We start from the raw sequence: 20,676 nt of genomic DNA, 5'->3' as shown, positions 1-20,676 counted from the left end.
TATATAAATAGGTCAGAATATAGGACTTCAAAATGACAACTGAATTACATCCGCAACTACGCCCCAACTTCCAACTATGCTTCGTCTCAAAACCAGGTTGGGTTTTGACTCTCCATGTGCAGTTCCACAGCAGAGAGATAGATGTGCCAAAATACAATGGCCCTGAAATTCCGATGTCCCGGGTCCGTACGAAGTTTCTACGGATCCCGAAAGGCATTGGAAAAGCCGGGTTTCAGCGCGCAATGCACATGCGCTGAAAACCGGCTTTTCCAATCTGTCAAGTTTCTGACTCGACAGATCCTCCGTATCTCGGGAGTGAGGACATTTGCAGGGCAAGATTTCCGATATTTACGAATATCTTGTCCAGCAAATGTCCTTTAAAATCTTGCGCCTGAAAAAGCAGGCATATAGCCTACTGTTACAGGCATATGAGTTTAAAAAACATAGAAAAACCATGATTAAAATAAAAATTTTAAAAACACATTTATGTTAAAACCCTGCATACTCGAGACAATTTTATTTTAAACCCTAACCTTAAGTTCTTTTTTAAAATCGGGACTTTTTTAATTTAAAAAACGTGTAACATTTTTAATTTCTATTAGTTTATTGTGTGAGATGTTTTTTTTAAATGTTTTGTATAGTGTTTATACGTTTTGGGGTTTTTCTCATTCATGGTATAGGAGATTTGTAACTTACGAATCTCCTATTACCTGTACTATGAATGAGAAAATATTTACCTGTGATTGGGTGTCCAGGCACACGTGACTCTTGCAGATGTCCTGACGTGCACTTGGGAGAGGAGGCCTGTGAATCGGAAGTCCCAACGTGCGCAGCAACTCCAGGTAAGTACGCAGTTTATTTCTATTTTTTCAGGATTTACCCGTGAGAAGCCCTCCTCGGAATTTCAGGGCCAATAAGTGTTAAAATGTCTTGCTGGCACAATTTCATTGATAATATTCAGAATGGAGGCTAAATTTCAGGATGACAGTTTGTGAATTCATGTTCATTGCTCTTCATTCTTGCAGTTCAAAAGAAGTAGCAAGCATTAAATTCGGGTTGTTCGCAACTACCATATTACAGGCCAGTGTCTAAAACTGCAGCATCAGGCCAGGTTTTCAGAGGAAGGGCAAAGGTCATTCACTTAGAAGTTTACAGATTGGTCCCTTTATAGTATTTTAGATTATGAGGCAATGCAATAAACTATGTACCTCCACTAAAGAGGTGATGGGAGTACACAGCTGTCATTGTATCGATTGGGGTCCAATAAATACTAAAACTAAGTCCATACTGCTATTATCATGTTCAACTGAGGAATGATTCCACATCTAGACTTCAGTCATAATGAAATGAAAGCCATATTGTTGCAATATCGTCATGCATTCTTGTTTGTAGAAAGCCAACTCCCATCAGGCCAACACATGCTGTTTTCTTCCTGCTCTCCAGACCACGCATTCAACTGACTTAGGTGAAAATAGCTTAATCCAGTAACAAGCATTAAGCACGGCATTTTATTTCTATTAATTCCAGATACAATCTTTTTTTTTTTTAAAGTCAACAAATATTACCCTTGATAGTACCTTCAACTGGCAGTAGATCATAGACTTTCCTCGCTAACTTTTTATTTTTAACAATTATTTTTTATTTTTCCCGAGGTCACTGACTTATTCGTGACCCTGGTTCTACAAGCACCAGCAGCTCTTGGCTGCTCACCCAAAGAGTGCTGGTCGGGCTTGACTGCTCTGGCGTCCATGGGCCACTTAAACATGGACGGCAGAACAGTCAAGCCTGACCAATGTCCACACGTGCGCGCTTTCGAGCAATAATCAGAGGTTAACATCCCCGGGGTACGGAGCTCAATTGCAGTGCATCAATTGCCAGGTCAGCCACCAGCTAAATCAGCATAGATCAGCAGTCAAACCCTGGGAATTTCCACTGTGTGGTTCAGTAGTACACCAGTTGGAAAAGATAGAGAGGGAAAAGGGGGAGGTGGAGTAGCTGTACTTATTAGGGATGACATAAAGGCGGTAGAAAAAAGTGACGCAGATATCAGCAAGTCAAAAATAGAATCCATATGGATAGGGATAAAAGATAATAAATAATCAATCACACTAATAGGGGTCGTCTATAGACCACCTAATAGTGGAAGGGAGAAGGAAGAAATATGCAGACAAATTAAGGAAGCGAGTAAAAAACGTAGAATAATTATGAGGATTTCGACTACCCAGATATTAATTGGACAGAACAGGTAGGGAATAAGGGGATATGGAAATGGAGTTCCTACAATGTGTACAGGACTCCTTTCTAACCCAATATGTAAAAAGCCCAACAAGGGAGGATTCACTATTATGTCTGGTAATGGGGAATGGACCAAAGCAGATAACAGAAGTAAAAGTAGGGGAACATCTAGGCAATAGTGACCACAATACATTGGCCCTGAAATTCCGGCCTCCCCGGGTCCGTGCGGAGTTCCTACGGACCCGGGAAGGCATCGGAAATACCAGTTTCCAGCGTGCAATGTGCATGCGCTGGAAACCGCCATTTCCGATCTGTCAAGTTTCTGGCTTGACAGATTGTAGCCAGATCGGGAGTGAGGACACTTGTAAGTGGAAATTTCTGATATTTATGCCTCAAAAATCTTGAGCCTGAAAAAGCAGGCGCCTAGCCTATTTTTACAGGTGCAAGCGTTTTAAAAAACACAAACATCTAAAAATAAAGTTATTAAAACATAGATTATTAAAAACCCTCCCCACAACGGTAAGCTTATTTAAAAAAACTTTTTTAAAAATCGGGACTTTTTTTTAAAAAGACATTAATAACTTTAATTTAAATGAATGTAGTGTAATTATTTTCTATTTTTTTTTTTGTTGAGTGTTTTGAGTGTTTGGGGCTGTGTTTTGGGTGTTTCGGGCTCCATCACAATCATAGTATTAGGAGTTTAGGACCCTGCGGAACTCCTATTACTATGATACTTTACCTGATTGGCTGCCCAGAGCCATGTGATGCCAGCCCCAGCACTGCGCACATCCCCACGTGCACGCGCTGCGTCTCGCAATCAGGGCAGGCCATAAGCTCCGAAGTGTGGAAGTGGGCAGCAGCTTAAGGTAAGTGTGGATTTTTTCTCTAAAATGCCCGCGGGAAGGCCAAATCGGTATTTTCGGGGCCAATATGCTTTATGATAATCGAGAAGGACATATGTGTGATGAAAATCAGGGTAATAGATTGGAGAAAAGCTGATTATGGAGCTGAGAATAACTTGGGAAAATAAAATGGGCAACAATATTGGCAAAAAACAATGTACAACAAGCAATGGGAAACATTTAAAACAGTGTTCAACAGAGTGCAGGAACAATATCTTCCACTAAAAAAGAACTAAACACTAATGAGACTCCATGGATGAACACAGCCATAAGGGAACAATTGAGGGTAAGGAAAGTGGCATACATTAAGTACATAGACAGTAGGGGGGTGCATGATAAGGGAGTATATGAAAAGATTAGGAGAGCAGTCAAAAAAACATTTAGGAATGCAGAGAGGAACTATGAAATTAAATTATCAAGGAAAATTAACCAAAATAGTGAAATATTTTACAGGCGCATCAATAAAAAGGGTTATTAAGGGATAGCCAGGATAATACCACAGGTAATGAAAGAGAGATGGCAGAACTATTGAATCATTGTTTTGCTTTAGTATTTAACAGGGAGATAGAAGAGGTGGACATAGCATTGGATGATGAGATTAGTAATGAAATAAGTGCATTTAAAATAAATAGAGGGGATATATTAAAATGAACTAATCAAATTCAAAGAGGATAAAACTCCTTGCCTGGTTGGATTGCATCCATGCATTTTAAAAGAATTGAGGGAAGAGATAGCAGAGGCATTACTACACATATTTAATAATTCATTAGAAAAAGGTGTAGTGCCAGAGGACTGGCAGATAGCTAACCTAATACCTATAGTTAACAAGGGGGATATAATATGTCCAGGGAATTATAGACCAGTTAGCTTAACATCGGTGGTAGGAAAAATAATGGAATCCCTACTAAAGGAGAAAATAGAAGAACACCTAGAAACCGAAATATAATAATGAATAGTCGGCATGGATTTTAAAAGGGAAAGTCTTGCTTGACCAACCTCATTGAATTTTTTGAAGAGACAACAGAGAGAGTAGACAATGGTAATGTAGATGATGTAATTTATCTAGATTTTCAAAAGGCCCTCGATAAGGTACCTCATAATGGACTGATGAACAAGTCAGAAAATGCAGAGTCAGGGGACAAGTAGCAGAATGCATAGCCAGCTGGCTTCAAGACAGAAAGCAGAGAGTAGGGGTAAAGGGCAGCTATTCACAGTGGCAGAAGGTAGGTAGTGGTGTTCCACAAGGATCAGTGCTGGGACCACTGTTGTTCACAATTTTTATTTATGATTTAGACTTTGGAATCAAAAACACAATTTCTAAATTTGCAGATGAGAACAAATTGCGGGGCGGGGGTGGCGGGGGGAGTTAATACTGAGGAGGACTGCAACAAATTACAGGAGGACATTAATACACTTGCAGAATGGGCATATAATTGGAAAATGAAGTTCAACATCGATAAATGTGAGGTATTACATTTTGGTAAGAAGAATAGGGAAGTCACTTACTACTTGGAGGATGAGAGTCTAGATGGGGTAGAGGAATAAAAGGGATCTCGAAGTGCCAATACATAAATCACTAAAAGTTGCGACACATGTTAGCAAGACCATAAAAAATGCAAACCAAGCATTAGGGTTTATTTCTAGAGGTATAGAATTGAAAAGTAGTGAAGTTATGCTAAACCTGTATTGAACCTTGATTAGACCAACTGCGTAGATTTCTAATCATCATATTATAAAAAGGATATAGAGGCACTGGAGAGGCTGCAGAGAGAATTTACAAGGACAATACCACAAATGGGAGGGTTTACATATCAGGAAAGGCTGAACAAGCTGGGTCTCTTTTCTCTTGAAAAAAAGCTGAGGGATGACCTAATAGAGGTCTTTAAAATTATGAAAGGTTTTGATCGAGTGGATACAGAGAGAATTTTTCCACTTGTGGGGAAGAGCATAACTAGAGACTATCAATTTAAGATAGTCACCAAGAACTCCAATAGGGAATTCAGAAGAAACTTCTTTACCAAAAAAAGTGGTGAGAATGTGGACCTCGCTACCACAGGGAGTGGTTGAGGCGAATAGTATCGATGCATTTAACGGGAGGCTGGGCAAGCATATGGGGGAGAAGGGAATAGAGGGTTATGCAGATAGAGTTAGATGAGGAAAGACAGGAGGACTCGAGTGGAGCTTAAACGCCGGCATGGACTGGTTGGGCCGAATGGCCTGTTTCTGTGCCGTATATACCATGTAATCCTCTGTAATACTGGTCATCACCCACTAGGCATCTAGGATAGCTAGACTTTTTCCCCCAGGGGTTTGGAGATCTTGGGCATAAATACATCATCTGATGCCTGTAAATACAAATGCAACAATCCACACTTAAAAATGTCTGAAAATTACAAACCATTGTGTTTAATTCAACAAAATTAAAATGAGGATTCATCTGATGCAGATTCATCTGATGGGAACACCACAATACTACAGAGTACCTTTGATTTGATCACGGAGATTCTGTACTCTCTACAGCTGGCATCACCATGGGATGAGAACTAATAGTAAACGATATCACTGGCCATGTCTTCCATTAGCCAGACAGCTGTCCTTAGTACTGAATGAAAGACTGCAGCTCACACATATCACTTCATTAGCAAAGGTGTGTTGCATGTCAATGTGGCAGCACGCAATGAACTAAGCCTTCTGTCCTAATCCTAAATTTCTATAATTACCACATTCAGCTTTTACACAAGCTGCTGGCTCAGGTTTACCCAAATGTTTCTTAATTGCCCAGTTTTGTGTCAATCCAACATGGTGTTCTCAAAAATGTCAGTGTAACTCGGAAGTGCAGTTAATGATCTGATAATGCATTGAAATCTGGCAAGCAGTAACCCACACTACTTCAGCTTCACACTGGTAACAAGCTGAACTACCTGGGAACTTTAAAAAAGTTAATTTGTGGACTTCTTAGTATTAGTTCCATTTTGCCTGGTCCAAGAGTAGCATTAAGGATGGGACCATTACTTACTACCAACTGCACTAATCAATCTTTAACCCTATGGATCATTCAATATTTATTTTTGGATGTTCATATAGCATCAATCACCAGACAGTAAAATGGGGTGGTTCAGGGCCACTGTGTTCCTCCAACCAGGTACTTGTCAAAAGGCTTGAATGTTCTCCTTAGCCACTTAGGGAGAGAGAAAATAGGGAACAGTTAGCCTGACATCAGTAGTAGGAAAAATGCTAGAATCTATTATTAAGGACATAGGGCTAGAACCTCTACGTTTGTGCTTATCGCCCAAAAATGGGCGTTATTTCCGGCGTGGGCATTTAAAAAGGGTTTGCAGATCGCCGGCTTCTTGCCCATTCTCAAAACACCTAGTTTACATTTTTGAAAATGGGCGTTACCGCGAGCAGTATCAAATGGGCGGTACCGTTAAATTCTTTTGACTTTCTGCTGTAAAGTATGGCCATCTTTACAACGGCATGGCAACGCTCGATTCCCGTGATTCAGGAGGTCAAGGGTCATCATAACATGCGCATAAGAGGAGACAGAGAGAGAGGGAGCTCAGGGGCACTGAAAGCGTGTGTGGCTGTGGAGTGTGCTCGTTTGGCTGTTGTGGGAGGCATGACGGAGATTCACCGGCAGCAAAAAGCCTACTGAGCACCAAGAACATAGTTGGCACCGAGTTTTTGTCCAACAAATAAGATATACTATGGAAGGGATGGAGGAGGCCCTGGAGCTGGTAGCCAGGAACACTGGTGGCAGAGGGCTCTCAGTGGTCCCGGATAGCCGCACTGCACCCCAAGGTAACGCACCACCATTGCCAACCACACGAGAGCCAGCAGCAACATCTTCTTCTGGCTCAGAGCACATTCCCACCTCGGGACCGTCCTTTCCCGTATCTGTCCAAGCAGCACTTCGGCCGTCACCACCCCCCCAATGAAGCATCGCCTGAGGACCTCCTCGGCCAGGCGGCTTGGAGTCAGGAGGGGAAGGGGTAGAGGTGAGGAGGAGAAGCGGGGGAGGGGGGGGGAAGGAAGGGTTGCTTTGTACAGAAATGCTGATGATTTCAGACTAATGTTTGGTTTAAATGTGTTTTTATTTAACAAAACCTTGTAGCACATTGACTCAGTTGGCTGCACCCTTGCACGCTGGTGATTCCTTTACATCAAAGGGTATAATTACAATTCAATCAACTTAAACTTTAACTGTCACCAAGGTGAAGCCCACCATTGATGTATGACCTGCACACCCAGCAGTTGTCAGCCTTATAAATAACACCAGCGTTCTTTCAGGCAAAGCGATCATTGATGAGCTCCTGACGTAAGGCACTTGCAGCTATCATGCCACCGTGGGCCTTTTCATGTGGTCTACAGGGGGGCGGGGCCATCGCTTCAGCATCAGCCTGATTGTCTGGCCCAATGTCAGCATCCGCCGCCTCATTCTCCTCCTCTCTCTGGTGAGGTGGACTGTCAGACTCATTAGGCAATTCTTGTCCCCTCCTGATAGCCAAGTTGTGTAGCATGGAGCACACCAACACGAATTAAGCTACTTGCTCAGGGTGGTAATGGAGCTCGCATCCTGAGTGGTCCAGGCATCTAAAGCGCTGCTTCAGCACTCCATTGGTTTTCTCTATGATATTGCAAGTTGCTCTGTGACTCTCATTGTATCGCCTCTCGGCCTCGGTGTGGATGTCACGCAGGAGGGTCATCAGCTAGGTGGCGAGGCCATATCCTTTGTCACCAAGATCCAGTATTGACCTCATTGTTAAACAAGTCAGATACAGGGCTCTCACGCAGGATGTGAGCATCATGGATGCTGCCCGGAAATTGATCATTCACTGCCAGTATAATTTGCTGGTCAACGACAACCAGCTGGGTATTCAGGGACTGGAATCCCTTACGGTTCCTGAAAACCTCAGCATCCTGAAAAGGTGCCCGCATCGCGATGTGTGTACAGTCTATTGCTCCCTACACCTTGGGGAAGTTTGAAATTCTGGAGAATCCTAGTGCCCTCTCACTCTGTGCCTCCCTGGTCATAGGAAAGCTGATCAAGTCCATCCTGTATGCGTACAGGGCTTCAGTGATCTGTCTAATGCAGCAATGTGTGGCATGCTGAGAAAGTCCACAAATATCGCCAGTTGTGGCTTGAAAAGAACCCGAGGCATAGTACGACAGTGCCGCGGTGACTTTGACCTCAACGGACAATGCAGTACTAATGATGCTGGCAGGCTGCAGATCTGCCCTCATCAACTGGCATACCTCAGTGATAACCTCTTTGTGGAAGCGCTGTCTCCGAAGGCAAGTGGTGTTGGGCAAGTCAAGGTAAGACTGCTTCTCCTTGTACTTGCGGGGGGTGTAACATCTGGTCCTCCTCATCTGTCTGTCACTGCTTACATTGGGCACATAATGCAGTGGAGCGTTCCTTCGGCGATGTTGAGTCTGATGCATGTATTTGGTCACCAAGTGAGGGTGAGAAAGGACAGGCCCCATTGCAGTAGCTCTCTGTTTTCCACCGATTGGTCACAAACAAAAATGTCCTGACAAAGACACCTATTCAATTCCAATGGGTCACAGTATGGTCAAGATATTTTTACAGATGTTCACATCAACTCCAACGACCTGCAGAGTATATCCGAACTCCGCCGAGGTTGAAGCACAGCAGTCTTTTAAAGGACGCGACATGTGATTTAGAACATGGCGTCCATAACTCTGTGATTCATTCCGGTTAGTTCCTCTTTTTCCTACCAAAGTGGATAACTTCACATTTCTCCACATTCCATTCCATTGGCCACGTTCACATCCTCCTCACAACTTACATTCCCACCTCGCTTTGTATCATCAGCAAACTTGGATATATTACATTTGGTCTCCTCATCCAAATCATTGATATTTACTTTGAATAGTCGGAGTTGTGAATCTTTGGAATTCTCTATCCCAGAGAGCTGTGGAGACTCAGTCATTGAGTATATTCAAGACGGAGATCAATAGATTTCTGGATATTAAGGAAATCAAGGGATATGGAGATAGTGCAGACAGGTGGAGTTGAGGTAGAAGATCAGCCATGATCTTATTGAATGGCAGAGCAGGCTCAAGGGGCCCAATGGCCTGTTCCTAATTCTTATGTTCCTACGTTCTTATGTTCATCCAAGGTGGATAGGGATCACTTTTTTTTGCACATTTAACTTACTGACTTCGGAACTCATAACATGTTTATCCACAGGTTGTTTTGAACCTGTAGTAATGGAGCTTGTACTTGACTGAAACCAAGGTAACAAATGAGGTGGTATTGGATTGGCTTCATACATTTAAATGTTGTGGCACAACAGAATGCAACTTAAATATGTGGCTGCTTAGACAGCTTAGACATCATAGCAGCTTACATTAGGGATTCCCCACTATTCTACACTCATCTGACTCATGCATCGAGTAATGCAAACTTCTCGCCACAGATATCGCAAAATCTTTGTGGGCAACGGCGAACACCTTTGCTTCGCAGTTGACTGCAATTTCCGGGCAATGGTCACGAAAGGATCCATGATGCTCAATACATATTCTGAAACTGAAAGTTGGTTTTAACAGAAGGCCAAAGATAAAATTTACCAGAGTCAAAGGTGGATCTCAGTGGGCCAGATATCGTCTAGAACAAAATACCGTCAATGGTCAAGTGAAAATAAACCTCTGCAAGACTTCAAACCGCACCAAAACTCTTGGAATGTAGGGCTCAAGTTTCGTCTCGAATTGCTCCTATTTTTTTGGAGCAACTAGTTGAGAATGGAATACCTTAAGAAATTGCAATTCTCGGCATTTAGTTAGCTCCAATTCTAGTGAGTTAGAATAGTTTTGTTTTAGAACAGTTTTTTTCCCAAAAGGGGGCGTTACCAGCCACTTCAGCCTGTTTTGCAAGTTTAGGCAGCGAAAATTTACTCCAAACTAATTTAGAATGGAGTAAGTGTAGATTTTTGTACGCTCAGAAAAACCATGCCTACATTTTATTAATTAGGCGTAGGGAACGAGAGATGGCGGGGCTGGGGGGGCGGGGGAAAAGGGAGGTTAGAGTGAAGTTAGGGGATTTTACAAACATTAAACACTGAACTTTTACAAATAAAGAGCCATCATCAATAATAAGTGATAAATAAATCAATAAATCAACCAATAAATCAATAAAAAATAAAAAAATTATTTAAAATTAAATCAATAAATAAAAAATTAAAAGTTTCTACTTACCTACTGCATCACTGGGAGCCCTCCAACAGCCTGCTGGAACGGGGCCCCTGCCAGGAGATGCTGGGCAGGCAGGCCCCGCCACCGACGAGGAGGCAGAGAACATCGGGCAGGGCCCGCCCCCGGGAGATATCAGACTGCCGCCCAGGACTTCAGGCAGGCCCGCCGACGACGAGGACACCACTTCGGGCGGGGCCTGTCCCAGCAGATGCCTGCTGCCCAGGACTTCGGGTGGGCCCCGCCACCGACGAGGACGCCACTTCGGGCAAGGCCCGCCCCCAGCAGATGCCGGACCACTGCCCAGGACTTCGGGTGGGCACCGCTGCCGCCGAGGACTTCGAGCAGGGCCCGCCCCCAGCGAGATGCCAGGCAGGCAGGCCCTGCCCCGTTGACGACAAGGAGTTCGGGCGGGGCCTGCCTTCAGGAGATGCTGGGCGGGCCGCTGCGGAAAAGATAAGGGCTGTCAGGCCACTCGGCCCGGCATAGGGGTGAAGTCCCTTTGGCCAGGGATAGGGTCGTCGCCCGGAGACAGGACGCGCTGGGAGGGCCTGTTTTTTGGCGCAGGGCTGTAGCTCCGCCCCCAGCAGCTCGAGGTAAGTATTCGGCGCAATTTCTGTTCTACAAAATTAGGCGGGCCTCTCCGATGTGCGGCATTCTAGCGGGGTTCCGAAATTTGAGCCCGTAGAGAGCTAAGCTGAGTTATAAGAAAACTATTGGCACACAACAGGATACAAAAAAAAAACATTTTCAGTCAGAATAGACATTATTGCAAACAATGGGAGGGGAAAAAAACTGATCGGCATGAATTATGTGACACCGTATGGGGGGAGGTGATCACCTGACTAAGACAACTACATGTCACGAAAGTCACGAAGGTCAAGCACACCCAAACTTTTGTCTTTGTAGGTAGCACAGATGTGTAGCATGTAGCCTCAGGGGCCACAAAGTTTCAATCCTTGTTCCCATTCACTTGCATTTATCTGAAGTTGCAGATACTTAAAGATATTGATGTTCTCATGAAAGGTATACACCCAAAAGGTTTACTTGAATTCCTCTCTTCACAAGTTCTGACTGATCTGCTGCATTAATAGTCTGTTGCTCGAAGTAATATGAAACATAGTTCTCTTAGAATGTTACATTGATAAAAGTTTAATCTCCACTGACACAACATCTGTATCTTATTCATTGCCTACTGCGATGCATGCATCACTTACGACAGGAAACCAGTGTTCATTATTGTGATTCCCAAATCACAATGGGGACTTACCAATGCAAGAATAAATGGCCAGTTTTCCACTTCTGCTTAATTAAATTTACAAGAAACTCTTCATTGTGGTTCACGTCACTGAAATTATTTTCTTTATATACAAGACACAGAATCATAGAAATCAGTCTTCTCACATATTCAACTATAGGCATGAGTCAGAGAAAAGGACAAATGTTGCGATGTAATCTTCTTTAAGTGGCTGTGTTACTGAAAGATAAAATATGCAATATCGACAGGCATTTCCTTAACTATATTTCAGATTTACAATATAGCTGGAGGTGCCCGTAACATAACGACAATATATTCCTGTTGTCAAAAATAAACCTCATGCCAGAATTGCCTTCCTCTTTGTTACAATATCGGACAGGAAACAACATTTCAACTAACAATTACAGACAAATATTCGAGGTCCATGCTTAAATTAAGCCAATTACATTGGTATTTTCATTGCACGAGTACAAAATGTCATGTAAATATCAGATAGTCTACTGCACAGCGTTCCAGTAACCGTAGAATGTAGAGGTCATTGCAACATTTCACTCGGAGTATTGTTTAAATTTACGTTGAAGAATGTTCTAAAGTATCACCAGCCCACAATCACAGTGAAATAGTTTGATGTTCGCATCTTCTCCTACACAAAGATCTGAAGAGGATAATTGAGCAGGACATTCCAAGCTGATTTTTGCACAATTATTTGAACATTCATTGGGTAGGTTTAATGACTTTTATTGCAAACACAGCCATGTACCTTTGAGAGATTTCTTCAGTGCTGGCACAATCATTCTGTCGATTTGCTGAAGTGTAGATTATAGTAGAATGGATTTTTAGCAAAATTTGCCTTTGATAAAATAGTTATAGCCCCAAGTCATTTTATGGATGATTTTAAAGCAGAGCTGTTGAAAATTTACATCCCATCTTCTGACATATCTATTTATATACTAGAACATTTTGGAGTTTATATTTCCATAGGGTCTGTTAAGTCTGTGTTTTTCTGATTTTTAAAATGTATTATTTTCTACTTTGGTTACCAATCACATTGCAACAAATGAGCAATCACATTCCCCTCCCCCGCCCTCCCAAAAAAAAAATCAGTCGGTCACTATGATAGTTGCTGCCCAAGCTCATAGGAAGGCATTAGACACTGAAAATAACAGGATGGTATTTATGCCAAATAACATGCATTCTGAGGCAAATGCGTTACGATAGGCTCCATAACAAATATAAGCCTGGTCCTGGACAAGGTTAAAATAGAGTTTGTCAACACTGGTTAGGCTGTATTCTGTTCTCCCACCTACCACCGCCCCAACCCCGCGATCCCATTGGTTGTCCAACACGGCCATCGGTCAGCAATGGTGTTGATTATACCTGCCAGTACTGCTGTTGTTCGAGAGTCTGGCCGGACTGAAATGGGAGAAGAAAATATCCCTATAATTCCTCTTCCAGGTTGCTCACAGGAGTGCCCAGGAAATCAATTTTTAATTCCGGGACAATCTGGGATGGTTGGCAATCTCGGCTAGAAGTTGATTTTTTCGTAGACTAGTCAAAAGATGCCTCGGGAAGCTGGGACTCAATTTATGACAAGCTAGAATCAGTTAGGGACACACATTTATCTCAAATCAATCATTTCAACTCAATTTTGGGGGGAAAGAAACTTCATTGAGTGATATTACTAGAGATACAGCAGTTTTGTTACGCTGCATTAATATTTTCACATTTTAATCTGAAATAAATTGCCTTATGAGTTGAGAAGTCTATTCTCATTTTTGTTTCAGACTTTCTCTGTCAAATACAGTCTGAAGTATTTCTGTTAATAATTATTAAACCAATTTCATATTAATCTCCTAACTTTCTAAAAATTACAGTGTGTCAAAAAGTGCCGTTATCAGCATCCTTTAAAAGTATAACATGGTAGTAATGAATCACTTTTTATAAACTTCTATACCTAGAAAGTTTCATTAATTTCACAGAGAAACATAAAAGCACTCTTTGCTAACTTGCTCCACAAGTCTGGTACTCTCTGTAAAATAGTTCTGTCTGTCTTTCTTCTGGCTGGTGTCCCCTGACATAGTGGGCATGAGTGGGTTATAGTAGCAGAGGAAAGGATACACAAGTAGCTGTATTGTTGCCCAATAAAAGTTGTTGTTCAGACACCCATGGAAAGTATTGCATGCAATTCTGTTCACCCAATCATAGGAAAGATATCACTGCCCTTGAGAAGGCAAGCAACTGATCTGATTCTAGCTATTGAAAATCTATGTTTTGAGCAAAGGTTAAAGTTGCACGTGTTCAGTTTTGCGAACAGATTTCAATGCGACCTAACTGAAGAGGACTGACAAAGTTATTCAGGTAAGTTTCTCATTATGGCAGAGGACACAAATACCAACGGCCACACATTCTAAATGAATAAGTTGAATAAGGCGGCGAGTTTTTTACATAAAGGGCAACATACTTGTAGAACTAATCACCAGAGGTGCTATTGAGGGAACAGAACTGCTGGATTCAAAAGGCAAATAGATATGTTTATTGAGAGAAAATGGATTGAGTAATATCTTGAGAAAACAGGTGGGGTTCAGATGAATCAAAAGAGAACTGGCTATGATTTGAAGGTATTAATTCAGGTCCTACTTCTTTAGAACTATTTTAATACACAGCACTTGAATTTAATAACAAACGTAATTAGTATCACTGAATCAGTTTAGAGTAAGTGACATTAAGTGTTTATTTCGGACAAAATAGAACATTGGATGAACATTAAATTAAATATATGTGCAAATTAAGCAAAATTCTATGCATACTGATGATGAGAGAAGTTCGATGAGGAATGCATAATTACATTTCTGATTTCAGATCATCTGGCTTTTGTCAAATTGCTCTTTGTTCAAAAGTATTGCTGTTTCAGGAAACCTTGCACTGACCTGATCATCGTAGCGGTAAGTCAAGACCTGTTCTCCTGTTGTGTCTTCCAGAAAACTCCCCTGTGGAGAAAGTGCAAATTCGGGAAGGAAGTAGACAGTCTGTGATTGTTCCCCATTTCCCTGGAAAAAAAAATGAATAAGCATAACATTTTTCTTTTTCTCAATTGCAGAAACTAAATATTAACAAAGTAGTTTTATTCTAATAGCTCCAATTTTCCAGTCACTTCAACCCAATTTTACTGAATATCATCCATCATTATTAACATGACTTCCTCTTTGAAATTAATTCTCAAGGTATCTGGTCGGTCATGTCTCCAGAAATAGATGAGGCTCACAATGAGTTAGTGTAATACCAAGTAGGTCATGTACACATAATTTGTAGAGCAATTAAATAGTTTTGCTTGAAAATGACCATTTGCTCTGGAATTCCTTCCCTAAATCTCTCCACCTTTCTTTCCTTCTTTATATGCTCTAATATCTCATGTGGTTCGATGTCAAATTTTGTTTGATAACCCTCCTGTGATGCGCCTTGGGACATTTTACAACATTAAAAGCAGTGTATAAACACAACTTGTTATTGCAATTCTGATGTACAAACCCTTAACTTGCTCAACACTTAGCCGTGTCAGCCATGGCTCAGTGCTAGCAGTCTCACCTCGGAGTCAGAAGGTGTGGGTTCCAATCCCTCTCCAGAGATTTGAGCACAAAATCCAGGCTGAAACTCCAGTGCAGTGCTGAGGGAGTGCTGCACTGTCGGAGGTGCCGTTTTTGTTGTTGGATGAAATATTAAACCAAGACCCCCATCTGTTTTCTCAGGTGGACATAAAAGATCTCATGGCACTATTCTGAAAAAAAGCAGGGGGTTTCTACCAGTGTCCTGGCCAATATTTATCCCTCAACCAATATCACTTAAAAAAAAATCAGATTATCTGGTCATTATCTCGTTGCTCTTTGTGGGATCTTGCTGTGCGTAAACTGCCATATTTCCTATATTGCAACGTCAAAAGTTCTTCATTGGCGGTAAAGTGCTCTGGAATGTCCTGAGTTCATGAAAGGTACTATATAAATGAAAGTTCTTTCTTTCTTGCTCATATGACCTTCTATTTTAATGTAAGAGTTAACTCATTTATTTTAAGGACCTAATGCCTGCATAAAAATAGTGGAAGAGGAATGTTGTATAAACACTTTAAGCATTTGTACTGTAATCAGGAACAATCATATCTCGGCTTATATTAGTTTACTGCTATCAACACCACACAGTTGTTTCATGCGCTGACTTGTCTTCAACTGATCCGTTCCTATGCCATAGAGTAATGACAAAACTTCCAGGGAACGGTAATGTTATCTGCATATTGGCAACTGTCAAGTTTTTTAAAAACAATATCAGAATTTTCAGGAGAGAGCAGTTCCGTTTTTACATTTGATCTGGTTCCATTTATGCTGGAAATTGAAATAATTTTTTAAAAAACAGCAAATTTTGGAAAGACACAGCAAGTGTGATTTTAAGCTGATCCATCTGCTGGGAAACTGCCGGAATCAGGTCGAACACCAATTTCACACCCCGCCCGGTTTAACTCTCCACTGGAGTCAGAGTGAAATGGGGCTGGCTGTGAAACCAACGTGCGTCCCAATCTCATCAGTTTCCCACTGGGGGGCGGGGGAGGTTAAAATTGCTCCAACATCTCGACAGCGAAAACCTACCTTAATATGTCAGGTGTAGGTTCCTGGTCAGAACTGGGTAGTTACTGTTTTTGATTTAATGCAAGGTGTAAAATGGAAAGTAAATCCAGTTACACTTGCTCCAACTACCTTGGAGCAAGTGTAACTGGATTTACTTTCCATTTTACACCTTATCACTTCTGATTTAATGTAAGAGCAAAGAGAAGCATGTGTTATCATGTCACTACAAATGGCATGCCTTCTTTCCAGGATTAAAAAGCTTCAATACTACACGACAAGAAATCAACCCTTTAAAATATGGGTTGAGTACCAGTTAAAATAGGTCTAGTAATGTCCAACAGTTTTATATAGCAACAGGAGGCGGCCACTCAGCCTTTTGGTGGTGGGGGGGTTAGGTTAAAATTGCTCCAACATCTCGACAGCAAAAACCTAGCTTAGCATTTCAGGTGTAGGCTCCTAGTCACCATTCAATTAGACCATGGCCGATCTGGATCTTAATTCCATTTACTTGCCTTGTTTCCTTAATCCCTTCGTACCTGTACCGAACAAAAATGTATCAATCTCAGTTTTGACATTTTCAATTGATCGAGCCCCAGAAGAGGGAGTTCCAGATTTCCACTATCCTGTGTGTGAAAAAGTCCTTCCCGAACAACACCCCTGAATGGCCTGGCTCTAATTTGAAGGTTATGCCCCCTTGTTCTGGACTTCCCCACCAAAGGAAATAGTTTCTCTCTGTCTACCCTATCAAATCCTCTAATTATCTTAAACACCTCAATTAGATCATCCCTTCATCGTCGATATTCAAGGAAATACAAGCCTAGTCTATACAACGTGTTCTCATAATTTAACCCTTTCAGCCTCGGTATCATTCTGGTGAATCTGCGCTGCTCCCCCTCTCCAAAGCCAACATAGCCTGCCTAAGTTGCAGTGCCCAGAACTGAACACAGTACTCCAAATGGGGTTTAACCAGAGCTCTGTGCAGCTGTAACATAACCTCCACCCCCTTGTTTTCCAGCCCCCTTGAGATAAAGACCAACATTTAAATTATTTTAAATTATTTTTTTGTAGCTGTGGACTAGCTTTTAGTGATTTCTGTACTTGAATCCCTAAATTTCTCTGCTCATCCGCAGTTCCGAGCTTCTCGCCATTTAGAAAATACTCTGATCGGTCTTTCTTGGATCCCAAAGTGGATGACCTCACACTTTCCCACATTCAACTCCATCTGCCACAGTTTTTCCCACTCACTTAATCTATCAATATCCCTTTTCAACTTTTTGCTCCCATTTACAGTGTCACTTAACAAAAACGTCATCAGCAAACTTCGATATACGGCTTGCTACTCCTTCATCCAAGTCATTTATAAATAGTGAAAAGCTGAGATCCCAGTACAGATCACTGGGGGACACCACTAGCCATGTCCTGCCAATTGGAGTACATCCCCATTATCCTTGCTCTCTGTCGCCTACCTCCCAACCAATTCCCTATCCAAGCCAATAGATTGCCTCCAATTCCATGCATTCTTAATTTTGTTACCAGTCTCTCACGTAGAAGCTTGTAAAATGCCTTCTGGAAATCCATATTAATATCACCCCCCACCTGTCCAACAGGCAAATATTGTTGGAAGATAGTGAGCAAACCAAGCCCAGGGCGAGCCTTTGGAATGGGGCTGTTCAATCTTGAAGTATCTTTGACCTCATTGCATTTACGTTGGAGAACTTTAAAAATGTTAGTTAACGCCTCAAAAAATTCAGTTAGACTAATTAGACATGATTTACCCTTTACAAATCCACGCAGGCTCTGACTGATCATCTTTTGAACCAGCAATAGTTCACACCAACCATCTATTACAAAATCAAGCCCCTAGCTATGGAGAGAGGTCCCTCAACATGTTCAGTAATACCCGAGCTCATGGCAAACAAACATACAAGTACGTACACACACACTATATATATATATATATAGGTCGAACTTCCCTTTTCTGGGACTCCCTTATCCAGCACCACCCCTCGTCCAGCAGCATTCCCGGCCGCTCCGAGATGAACAAATTGAAGTCCTTCCTCGCTGCTGACTCCCACGATCCGCCACCCCCACTCTCCTCCTCCTCCCACCCCCACGCTCTCTGCCGCACTCCCAGTCCCAAGTCAGCAAGCCCCGATATCCGCTTGCTCAGTATCTGTACCATCCAATTTAACGTGACCATCCCTCGTCCAGCAAAATCCCTTATCCAGAACAGGCCAGATCCAGAGGGTGCTGGATAAGAGACGTTCAACCTGCAATATATATATATATATATATATATATATTTATATATATATATTTATTATCCATACTACATAGACTATATTTATATATATACACACACACACACACACACACACACACACACACACATTATATATATATATATATATATATATACTATATATATATATATATATATACACACACAATATAGTATGGATATATATACACACACACATATATAGTATGGATATATATATATATATATACACACACACAGACACACACACATATATAGATAGCATGGATATATATATTATATATATGGCTGCACGTATGCGCAAAAGGGCAGAATTGTAGGAGCGCAGAGTACGGGAGGGGAGGAGAGAGTTAATCAGGTGGAGGAATGTCTTCTTATGGCTTGGTGTCAAATTTATCTGTTTTGTCTTATATCACTCCTGTGAAGCGCCTTGGGATATTTTACTACATTAAAGGCGCTATATAAATTTAAGTTGTTGTTGAAATAAACAGGTGAAAAAGGCGGCATCAGGGAGCAGTGCGCTCTGTGAGGGGAGGCAATTTGGAATGGGAAACAGAGCAAGGACCAACGTACAGATTTTTAAAATGACAAAAAGCGGACCTTGAGCAGTGGAGACTTGCTGGAACATAGTAAATGATCATCACAGCTCTTCTGAGAAATAAAGATTTCTGGATCAGATTTCCAACCAGAGAGTTATATGTGGTGAGAGATTCATATTAGGAAGTAATCACGGGGGACGAGCTGGGATCTGGCAGCACGTTGAGATTATGGTTGGGAGCCAGAAAGGACTTTGGAGATTGGCTTGGTTCTTTCCATTCTTGCCTCCGCTCACTTCGTTGTTCTCTTGCTTTTCTCCTTCACTTCTCACTCTCTTTCACTTCCCTCCCTCAGCTTTCACTTTTAAATAAGCCAAGAAGCACTCAGACTGATGGTCAAAACAGGAAGTACCCTAGCTGGGGAGAGGAGTGAACTGGAGGAGTGGAAAGCACTTAAGGATTGTGTGCAACGAGCTGGCAAGAAGCACTTGAACCGAGAGGGCAAGCAGGCAGGCCCCAACTGAGAGACACTCGACATATCATCATCATAGGCAGACCCTCGGAATCGAGGAAGACTTGCTTCCACTTCTAAAGTGAGTCCTTTGGTGGCTGAACAGTCCAATGCGAGAGCCACAGACTCTGGTCACATTTATCGGGGGGGGGCGGGGGCGGGGTGGTGGGACTGATTTGCCGCATGCTCCTTCCGCTGCCTACGCCTGACCTCTTCACACTCGCGGCGTTGAGATTTGAAGAGCTCAACGCCTTCCCGGATGCACTTTCTCCACCTCGGGCGGTCTTCGGCCAGGGTCTCCCCAGGTGTCAGTGGTGATGTTGCACTTTACCAGGGAGGCTGTGAGGATCCTGAAAATCCCCTGGGAGGACAGGCGCACCAACATCAGTGTCCTCGCCCAGGCTAACATCTCCAGCATTGAAGCACTGACCACACTCGATCAGCTTCGCTGGGCAGGCCACATAGTTCGCATGGCAGATCCGAGGCTCCCTAAGCAATTGCTCTATTCGGAGCTCCTTCATGGTAAACGAGCCAAAGGTGGGCTGCGGAAATGTTACAAGGACAATCGACATAGTGAAGTGGCCGAACAAGGAAATAGGTGAACAACTCGTGTGTCCAGATCGCTAATTGTAATGGGCAACTATAGATGGTGAAGGATGTCAATTACAGTCAATACATTCAAATAGAGCAGGCCAACACAGCAAGAAGATAAGGGAAAACTGGTAATTTGGGAAGGTCAGATGGGCTGTTGAATTGGATTGAAACATGGAAGAAAGCACATGGAGCACCTGGGTTAGACCACTGAAAAGAACACCGAGAAAAGGTAGTCCAAAGTTCAGAACAGTCAGCGATGCCAAAAAGAGAATGGCAGGGGTTTGCCTCAATTGACATCGACTGCAGCCAATCAGAAGACACAAAGCCATCGGTAGAGGAAAGAAATGGGCCCTGAATTTGCAGTCAGCGGTGAAACAAAGGTGTTCACGCCCCGAAGTAAGCTTCGAACAAAGATCTTGCAATCCCTGCGTCAAGAAGTTCAGGTTTTCAGACGTTTAATTCCTATCAACAGAGTTTAGTGGGGATCCCCGAGTGCGAGCTGCTGTGATGTTAACAGGCTGTCTCATAGGCAGTCCT

At 42.3% G+C, this 20,676-nt stretch overlaps 1 protein-coding gene across 1 annotated transcript in view; it reads right to left on the bottom strand.

Moving 5' to 3' along the window:
• Positions 1 to 20,676, bottom strand: part of LOC139228164 (ADAMTS-like protein 3) — a 616,221-nt gene that overhangs the window by 535,905 nt on the left and 59,640 nt on the right. The window contains exon 3 of the mRNA XM_070859351.1: positions 14,538 to 14,657. Coding sequence (XP_070715452.1) covers positions 14,538 to 14,657 — 120 coding nt within the window. The remainder of the gene's footprint in view (positions 1 to 14,537; positions 14,658 to 20,676) is intronic.

The sequence above is a fragment of the Pristiophorus japonicus genome, chromosome 17 (genome assembly GCF_044704955.1).
Source record: "Pristiophorus japonicus isolate sPriJap1 chromosome 17, sPriJap1.hap1, whole genome shotgun sequence".
NCBI classification, from domain to species: Eukaryota; Metazoa; Chordata; class Chondrichthyes; family Pristiophoridae; genus Pristiophorus; species Pristiophorus japonicus.
This window is presented reverse-complemented; position numbering and strand designations above follow the sequence as displayed.